This window comes from Emydura macquarii, unplaced genomic scaffold, assembly GCF_026122565.2.
Source record: "Emydura macquarii macquarii isolate MOO-44397 ecotype Brisbane River unplaced genomic scaffold, CSIRO-AGI_Emac_v2 contig_820, whole genome shotgun sequence".
In the NCBI taxonomy this organism is placed as follows: Eukaryota; Metazoa; Chordata; order Testudines; family Chelidae; genus Emydura; species Emydura macquarii.
In genome coordinates, this window is record NW_027130957.1 from 1173021 (window position 1) to 1182703 (window position 9683).

General features: G+C 53.8%; 1 protein-coding gene across 1 annotated transcript; it reads right to left on the minus strand.

Moving 5' to 3' along the window:
* Positions 1-3696: 3696 nt before the first annotated feature.
* On the minus strand, positions 3697-5298 carry SFN (stratifin). Its single transcript, XM_067543366.1, has one exon. It carries the CDS (start codon positions 5171-5173, stop codon positions 4433-4435), a length of 741 nt encoding a protein of 246 aa, XP_067399467.1. The 5' UTR covers positions 5174-5298; the 3' UTR covers positions 3697-4432.
* Between the last annotated feature and the right edge of the window lie 4385 nt (positions 5299-9683).

Below are 9683 nucleotides of genomic sequence, written 5' to 3' on the forward strand. Positions count from 1 at the left end.
CTGGGCCATGGCTCAGAGCCCTTCGTTTAGTGAGGGGCCAGCACCAAGCCCCAGCTTATCTGTTAAACCCACCCCTAGGCAGGATTCCTGGGGCTTTTCCCCACGTCTGTCACCCACTGAGCTGGGCACAGTCACGCCCCTTGCTGTACCAGTCTCCCCATGCGTAACAGGCTAAGGATACTGCCCTCCCACAGCTGGGGCCTGGGACCTATGGCAACCTCCCAGCTCTGATTAGATGAAGGGGAGAGGCCTGGGGAAGCTGCCGTAGCACAGACGTGGAGCCCTGCTGTGCTCTGCCCCCGAATGAACTGCAGGAGACATGAGGAATGCTGAACACCCATCCCGCCCCGCCCATTAAGCACCCGGGGGGGGTGCAGTGTTGCTGGCTTGCCCCCCCCCCCCTTAACTCAGTGGCTGTTCTGGGCAGCCCCTGCACAGCTCAGCCTGAACGCAGGCTTCCCTCCGGCCGCATGTATGCGCTCAGGGCCTCTGTGCCTGAGGCCCTGCTGGGATGGGCCCAGCCACCCGGACGGCTCCTCCGTGCCATGTGCTTGGGCACTGGTGCTGGCCGGAGCCCAGGAGGGGTGTGGCAGGAGATGACATGGGCACAAAGCGCTGAGCTCAGCTCCAGCATCAGAAGCCGGCAGCTCTGCGCCAAAGTTAGTGCTGAGCTGGGCAAAAAATCACTGAGTGCCTCGGCGCTCTGTGCTGGGAGGGGCTCCCAGACTGGTCTGGTCACACACGGCTCCTCCCTTGCCTGGCACATCGCACAGGGGATCAGCATGTGGTTTTTGGGGGCACTTGCTAGGGCTTCTGGTTGCTTTACAGGGCCAGATCCTCACTGCCTTCCTCGCAGCGCATCTCCCCTTTAATGTCCGTGTGCTGATGCCCCGTATGAGTAGGAGGAGCAGGGTTTTGCCCTGAATACTGGACCACTCCTTGCCTGCTGCCTCCCAATCAGTTTGCTGTGATCTAACCTGCCATGGCGCACATGGGGCAGGAGGGGCTTAGAGCAGCAGCTGCGGGACCCTGAACTATGATTTGGCTGTCAGTCCCCTTCCTAAGAGGCCTTGGCGTTTCTAGGGGCGAGGAAGGATAGATGGTTTTGGGGTTCAGATCTGAGCCGGGAGACCACCTCCCACCCCTGCTCTTCGCTCGTCTACTGACTGAGATGCCTCGAGCAAGTTGCTTTCCCTCAGTTTTCATTTTGGGGGCTGTTGTACAATGCCTCGTCCCGCTGCTTCTGCATGAAATGCTTGTAATGATGCTCTAGTCTGGTCCTCTGCCACAGAGCTTAGAGAGGCAGCACCCGGCCATGGCTGGACTCTGATTAGAAAGGGGGCTAGCATTGCAGAGGTGCTTTCCAGGAGTGGGTTCCCAGGCTACAAGGAATTGTCAGATCTTGGCTAGCAGCTCGTCCTCTGCAACTGCATCTTAAACCATGTGCAGTGGGGCAAGTTGGTGAAAGGCACTTGGACGTACCGATGCCCAATGCCTTTCCTCCAACTGCTGCTGCCTCTGTGCAGCTTAGGAAGGAATTTACTCCCCAGCCCCACTTGCCGCTGAAATGCAGTAACGCTGAATGGTGCGGAAGGCCTGAGGCTCACTGCATGCGGCTGTAACTGCACTGAACTTAACCGCCCAGCTGCAAACAGCAGGCCGGGCTATCTAGGCTGAGACTGGCAAAGCCTCATCAGGGATTCAGACACCAAATTCTCACTAACTTTAATGGGCATTGGGCAGCCAGGGCTCTCAGGCAACTAGCAAACCTCACCCTTACTGACCACAAGCAGCCAGGAGCTTGGTATTTGTCTCCTCCGAAAGATGGCACCTCCAGCAGCACAAGGGCGTCAGGTTCTGCACTGACTCTGCGGCTTGCTGGAATCCCGCTACCACCAAGGCCGCGCACGTGTAGACAGGACTGGACCGGACCATGTTGTCTAACCCTGCTCAAACAGGACACGGTGATAAAATGCCAGTAGCTGCCTGAACCCTGTCTGCACTGACACGCGCACCAGGATGGCAGGAGAGCTACAGAAAGGCTTGTGTGGGCCGGGCCAGAATGCACCCTATTGAATCACCCCCACCCCTAGCTTCCAGCCCAGCTGTGCTTTGCTTGATCAGATGAGCTCATAGCCCGAGGTGGCATGACTGTATTTTATTGTAATGATTTGTCAAGTTGAAACTAGTGGCGGGCAAAAGCTGAACTCGGTACAGTCTGTCAGCTACACCCATTTGCCGAAGAAATGACATGGAAAAATGCCAGTTTAATAATGGTTGAGCTTTCCTTGGCTTCTCTGCACCCTCCCCAGCACTGCCGTGTCTCACGTACGTTTGCAACCCCATGCATTCCAAGCTGCCACTTAAGGCAGCTCGCAATGCAAGAAGAGTGCTGTGGGGCAATCCTACGCTGACCCCCACCCCTTCCTGTAAGGCACCGGGCACAGATGTCTCCCATCTAGCATCCTGGTAAAGCTACGATCGACTCTGAGTTAACCGCTCACTACAGTCTGCATTGACTCTGGGCCCGGGTTCCGGGCTCTCCCAGTGCTTTTGAATGGAAAGCGTAATAGTGGGCTCTGTAGTTATTAATGCTGCGCTTTCAGCCTAGAATAACGTTACCGTAAGCTGCTTGGAGCCGAGAGTAAAACAGCAGGCCTGCTCACTCGGCCATGAATGCGTCCGTGGCATATTCACCTCATGACCTGGTGAATCAGCTACCTACTGTGTTCAGCCCCTCTACGTCCCGCGCACACACGCTGCACCAGTGTGGTTTTTTTCTGATTTAGTGAAAGTGGGGCAAACCTGTGTGGTCAGGTCTGTGTGGTCTTATTCCGGTTTGAGCATCTTATTGCAGCTTATCTTAAATCTACTCCTAATTAATTACACTTTAAGCCTGTTTTTAACCCAGCATACGTGTTCCCACCCCAGGGATTTGCTACAATTAAACTATATCGGTTTTAAATCTCCCCTTTAGATGAGCCAGTGCCACTGTCTCACGTAGACAGGCCCTGCCTCTCTGGAATCTGGCATAAGTCTTCCACCCAGATTTGGGGTTTATGACCCTTAGTTCCAGGGCCAAATCCATAATCTGCCACCGGAGCAGAAGCGAATGGGAATCACGTGCATGGGGCTGGCAAGGTGGAGGAAGACCATGCCAGGGCGTGGGGGTGAGCAGTGCCTATGCTGCGAACAGGTCTGGCTGGGGCTGTTATCACTATGTGGGTTGTAGCTGCAGGAATGCTGCTTTTAAAGAAGTCACTGTTCTGTGTATTAGTGGGAACAGCTTTTTTGGAAGGGCAGCGGGTGGGAAGTCCTGCCACCTGGCGCTGGAGATGGCCTGAAGCAGGGTAACCGCTGCTGTTCCCTTCAGGTGGGTGAGGGGATCCTGCTTACCTCTCCATGAGCCATTCAGAGTCCCTCTTCCCTGGGAAAGGTTCTGCTCCTTCACCCCCCCTATTTCTATCACTGACCAAATCTCACGTCATGGTGGTCTCTCTGGGGGCACGACCTGCTCACAAGGTGTACTGGAGCCTAGCTGCTCTGCTCAGGTCCCGCACTCTTGCCCAGAGCCACAGGCAGCCTGGCGTGCGTGAACCTGCCTGGAAAAGTACCGCGCTCACTCCCTGCTTAGACTTGTGCACGTCAGGAACGCTCGCTCCCTTCCAGTGCATTGGAAATACATGCTTTGCCGTGTGCCAGGCAGCCCTGGCCGTGCCCCAGCAGGCCAGGGCCGGGCCGTGTCTCGTAGCGGGTGCAGTAAAGAAGTGACTATGAGGACAACAAAAGTAGGAGAGTAAGTGCAGCTTTATTGGAGAGGGACAGGCAGGCAGTGGCTTCGGCAATACACGAATACAGGAGGCACCTCAAGTTTGTCATTCTTAACCCACTACAAAGAATCCCCCATGGCCCAACACCTCCAGCTTGCTACTGAGCGCAAGGAATTCACAGGAGCCTGTAGGAACCCTGCAGAAAAGTCACTACAGAAAGCGAAGGAGAGCACACTCTCTAGCTGCGAGTCGGTTTCGGTAACTTTATCCAGAAAACCAAACTCAGCTTCCCCTTTTTAAATGTTAACTGCCAGGAGGGACCCCCCCACGTCCCAGTGCAGGGGGGTTAAAAAACCCCAGTGTTACTGCCAACAAGTGGGCCACCCACATTTCTGTGAAGCTATTAGGGCTCTTCCACAGCAGTAACTACCCAGCAGGAAGACCACAAGATCCGAGGAGTAGTGAGGGGGAGGGTCAGGGAAGGGAGATTTATCCCAAAGCTGCCATAAGAGAAGGTGAGATAAAACGTGTGAATACCATACGCACAGACCAGTCAGTCCCCTTTGCTGTTGGAATCCAGGCAGAGCTCTCGGGAGCTGAGACGTGTCTGACAAAAAAGGGGGAGGGCCAGGGAGTGTGACCATTGCTCGGGGGGCTGCAGTTCAGTTCTTAGGCTCTTCTGCAGCTTCTCCGCCATCTTCTCCCGCACACTCTGCTGTCCATAACGTAAGGTTGTCCCTGAGCAGCTGCATGATGAGGGTGCTGTCCTTGTACGAGTCTTCACTGAGTGTGTGCAGGTCTCCCATGGCTTCATCGAATGTGGTTTTGGCCAGCGTGATGGCTTGTTCTGGGGCGTTGGCAATCTCGTAGTGGAAGACAGAGAAGTTAAGGGCGAGCCCCAGGCGGATGGGATTCGTGGGCTGCATCTCCTTCTTGCTGATGTCCATTGCTTCCTGGTAAGCTTTCTGGGCGTTTTCTATGGTGTCCTTGCGGTCATCCCCGGTGGCTACCTCGGCCAGGTAGCGGAAGTAGTCTCCCTTCATCTTCAGATAGAAGACCTTGCTCTCTGCATCACTGGCTTTCTTAATGAGATACTTGTCCAGCAGCCCCAGGACAATGTTGCAGACATCCTTCAGCTCACCCTCCACCTTCTCCCGGTACTCGTTCACCAGCTGTGCTTTGTCATCACCTTCTTCGGTCTTGTGCTCGATGCTGGAGATGACCCTCCAGGCGGACCTCTGGCATCCCACCACGTTCTTATAGGCAACGGAGAGGAGGTTACGCTCCTCGTTGGAGAGCTCGTCCCCGTGCTCCACCACTGCCTTCATGAAATCGGCCATGTCTTCGTAGCGCTCAGCCTGCTCGGCCAGCTTGGCCTTTTGCACCTGGTGGTTTCTCGCCATTGCTGGGAGCGCTGGTGGCAAGGAGTCCGCTTTGCAAGGAGGCTGGTTCGAAAAGGATCAGGCAGTCACACCCTGGGAGCCTTCCGAGTCTCTGTTCAGCTCTGCTGACGGGATCTGCTTTTGGCTTGGCGTCTCAGCCTGGAGCAAGAGCTAGGTGTGGCAGAGAAGCTCTCAATGAACCCCTCCCCCACTTCCTCCCAGACGGCACTTTCCTTAAAAGGAAAAAATGCAGTGATTCACCTTGCAGCTAAACAAATTATGCACTAGCCCGGGGGGGAAAATCCATCTTACTGGGAGGCCCCTCCCTGAGACCCACTGAGCAGGAGGCTGTGCTACCGAGAGCAGAGGTCTTGATCTTTGGTTCCAAACAGTTTGCATGGCTGCCTCACCTCCCTGTCATAATTGGCCCCTTCTTGGCCTCCAAAGACTTGCTAGGCCATGGAGGATGAGCTATTCCGTCCTGCCTGGAGGAGAGCCCTCCTGATCAGAGTTAAGCACCTGGCCAGGGAGCGTGTGGGAATCTTGCCCCGCTGCCGTCCCTGCTCTCTGGATTGCTAGAGGCTGTCAAGTCCTGGGATGGCTGGTACTGCAGCATCCACCAGCCCCAACCTCACCTTCCAAAATATCTTAAACATTTAAGCGTTTTAAGCTTGATCAGCATAAATGCAGGGTGATTTCAGATGCATCTCTTTGTCCCACTAACGTCCCCAGTGGTGCATTGCAGGGGAACACAGTGGAAGATCAGATACCGAAGCGAAACGAGGCAGTGAACAAGCTCCTGTGTTGAAGGTAGCTGAGCAGCTCCAGCTGCATGGGGCAGAGTTCCTCTTTTCCAAAACACTGGCAGGTCTTCAGAGCTCTTCACCTAGTAATGGGTTAATTCCGCAAGGCCCCCTGGCAGTTCAGTATCTATCCCCATTGCACAGCTGGGGAAACCGAAGCAGAGCAGTTAAGTGACTTGTCCAAATCCACAGACCTTTAGTTTTTCTTGTTTTTCCTTCTTTCTTTTGCAAAGAGGGGACATTAGAACCAAGGAATTTCTGGCTCCGGATCGTATGCTCGGGTCACACCTCAAACTGAAGGCCTCTTACCGTCCTTTAAAAAGCGAATGGTATGTAGCCGAGATGACCGCTCGGAAATGTCTGCAGCTCGACAGCATCCAATATGAGAAGTGAGGAGAACATCTACTTCCCTAGGCATATGTTTATGGGCAACTAGCAAGGCGTAAGAGCGAAGCCACCTTCTACACCGGTCTGTACAACCCAAAGCTGTCAAAGGAGCAGGCTGGGCATGCACAGTTAAACCGGCCTGCACAGTCGGGCTGAGCTGCTGTTGGGAAACATTTCCACAACTGCTAAGTTAGTTTTTTAATCGCCTCTGCCACTGGCCTTTGAGGGAGAGAATAGCATCACAATGCTCTTGTCCAGGTTTGTTGCACACCATTCTCTGGCAGCACGTCCAAGAGTCAGACTGACCAGATCTAAACGCGGGCGGGGGCTGGTTGAAAGGGTGTTCTTTAGACACACACCTTACAAGCCTCCCTGCGTCAAATAAAAGCTGCCCTGCATTGTACCCTCCGTCCGATTCTCAAACCTGCGCCTTCCTCTTTTTATTGTTAATTGCATTCCTCTTTTTGATTACGTTAAAGATGCTTGAAAAACAATTTCTGTGATTGCTTGGCAGCTCTTTGTAATTAGCTACTCATCTTCGAGACTTTGCCTCATGTTACACTGAAGTTTCACTCTCACACTGATTAAGCCTGTCCCCACTTGCCAGGAGCTGACTGCTTCTCTGACGGATGCTGCCAAAAGGCTTCCTGACAAATTCACGGCACTGAAACCTGCATTAATTGCTTGCGTTATCTGCTGTTTGTGATACAGCCTGGGCAGCATGGGGAGGGGAGGGTGGGGTCAGTAACTCAGCTGTCCCAGTTTGCAGGTAAATTGTTACAGCTGCATGATTCACCGACTTAGTCATCTGTGCAAATAGCAGCAGGAGTGTCTCCTGCAGCTGATGTCTGAGCCCTTCACTGCGGAAGGTCCCTGCTGATTACATTCCCATGAAGCCAGACTCACTCACTCCTGAGTCGGTGGGAATAGCATGGCCTAGTGCGGCTCCTGCGCTCATCCTGAGGCTAGAGAGCTGGTTTTTAAGGGTTGAGGCAAACCCACTACTGAGGCTTGAAATGAACTTTCCTGAGCCTAGAGGTGTGAATCACGAGACACTTACTGCATGGAGGAGAGTTCCAGAGGGGTAGCCGTGTTAGTCTGTACACAGCAAAAACACTGAGTGCTGTAGCACTGCAGATGCTCCCAACTGCATCTGAGGACGTGAGCTGAAGCTCACGAAAGCTTATGGCTGCTGAAATTAAATGTGTGCGTCTTTAAAGTGCTACAGCACGCTCGTTGTTTTCACTGCATGGCGAAATCTCTCTAGCTAACTGGTACGTATCCAGCCCCCACTACCGTAGTAGCAGAGCATCTCACACTCGTCCATGTAGTGCTCGTCACACCACCCACGTGCTGTAGGGCAGTGCGAGTATCGCCATTTTACATATGGGAGCTGACGGAGGCCCAGACCCACCTAGTGCCATTTTCAAAGGTGCTTTTGAAAATCCTACTCCAGGTGACTTGCCTGAGGTCATGCAGGAAGCTTGTCGCAGAGCAAGGCTCAGTATCCCAAGTTAGTGCTGTAGCCACTGACCCATCCTGCCTCTCACTGGAGCCTGTTCTCAGACACGCTGGTTCCCAATGGAGGGCAAGTGAGTATTTACATCTGTCGTTAACACTAAGCTCGGACTCTGGCAGCCTAACGCTCTTGCAGCCTGGGTAAGGCTGGGTAGGGTCATTCCGGGGACGAGAGTCCTAGATGCTGCAGGATGCTGGTCTCTCGTCTTTGTAAATGCTCAAGCCAATGTCCAAGCAAGGCCAAGGGATGCTGTGCTGCTGGCAGAGTCCTGTTCTGAGCCCCTGAGCTCTTTATGAAAGGAGCCGTCCATCTTCACAAGCTCCAGCTACATGCTGGTGCCAGAATCTGTACTGTGGGCGGAGCACCTAGGGTGGGGTGGGGACTCGGCCCAAGCCCTCTAAGATCGCCTTCGCCTAGGGGCAATGGCCATGCTCTCCGTGTCCGATGCCACCTATTAGGAGTGCCAACATGCGCCAGCTGAGGGCAGCGTCGTATCATCCCCCCCACCTTTGGGATACTTGTTCCTTCCCTCTAGAGCTTTCCCAGGGAAACGCTTCATCCCCACAGATGGATTTTGGGAAGCAATTTCTGATCCGTGCAGCTACTGAAACGCCGCCATACAGTGCTTGGGCTGCTGCCTTCTGCTAGGAGACAAGTGCAGCATGTGCCTTTAGGGTAGGTCTAGTCACGCTATCCCAGCCAGTCACTCTGCACAAGGGCCCTTAATGCAGGTCCCACTCGCTCCATTCAGGGGCTGTGAAGTACACTGAACAGGCCTCTCTTCTTGAGCCCATGTAGACAGGAAACTAGGCCCACCTGTGTGTCAGACTTGTGACAACTCACCATTAAGTGGTGCATGAATAGCGCTCATACAGCACTTTGATCTCCATCTGGTCCTGAATCATCCCGCCATTTCTGCTCTGCCCTTTGGGGAAGATACAGCCTAGGTACAGGCTGAATTTTTGCTTGCTTCCTTTGGGTGACCAGTATTAAAAAACCATCACCAAACTCTCTTACCTGGTCTGCCTGGTGTGTGCAATGAACAGCTGTGTGTAGGCACACCAGCGCTTGGTGTGCCAAGATGGGCAGGGCTGCTTCTGTTTTAAACTGTCTGCAGTGAAGTGCCCAGACCAGACTGGCAGAATGCCCTTGGTGAGGACAGCGCTACACGCACCTTAACTGAAGGCAGCTGTGTGTGAAATGCCAGCTCATTGCATCCTCATGCTGCTATTGCTGACTCTGCCCTGCCACTGGGGCAGCTGAGAGAAATGCGGCCCCTGGCGCCGGTACTCAGTTTGATTTAAATGCACATGCATCTGAAGTAATATCCTATAAAGCTAGCTCTTAACCAGGGAGGCCCATTACATGGCGTCAGTAGAGGCGAGATAGTTTAGCCAGTCTCCATGTCTCGTTGTAGATCACCACCTTCCTCTTCTCCCCTCTCGTGCACGCACTTCAGCAGCTCTCACATGGGAGGCTTGAGATGGAGTTCTGCAAGCTCCGTGCTAGAAAGCCACCTAACAGATCCCCCTGCAGCAGTCAGACACTTGCTGTTAGTGTATGCAGGACAGTCAGCCACACACAAAGCTTGTCTGAAGCAACCCTTCCTGCCCCTCAAGAGCCATAGCCCACCGTGTCTCAGGTTTGCAGAGAGGGTCAGCAGGGCCCTGGCTTGGCTTAGATCTCTGGCTGTTATTTCAGCATTGACAGGACTTGAATTTTGGTTAGCACTGATCCGGAACTATGGCAACAACTCAGCACCAGACCTTTGATTACCTCCCATTACTGGGCACGAGCCATGTTTCATTCCCACTTTATGGGG

Coding starts and splice junctions, on each gene's coding strand:
- SFN (XM_067543366.1), bottom strand. CDS start 5,173: ATGGCGAGAAACCACCAGGTGCAAAAGGCCAAGCTGGCCGAGCAGGCT.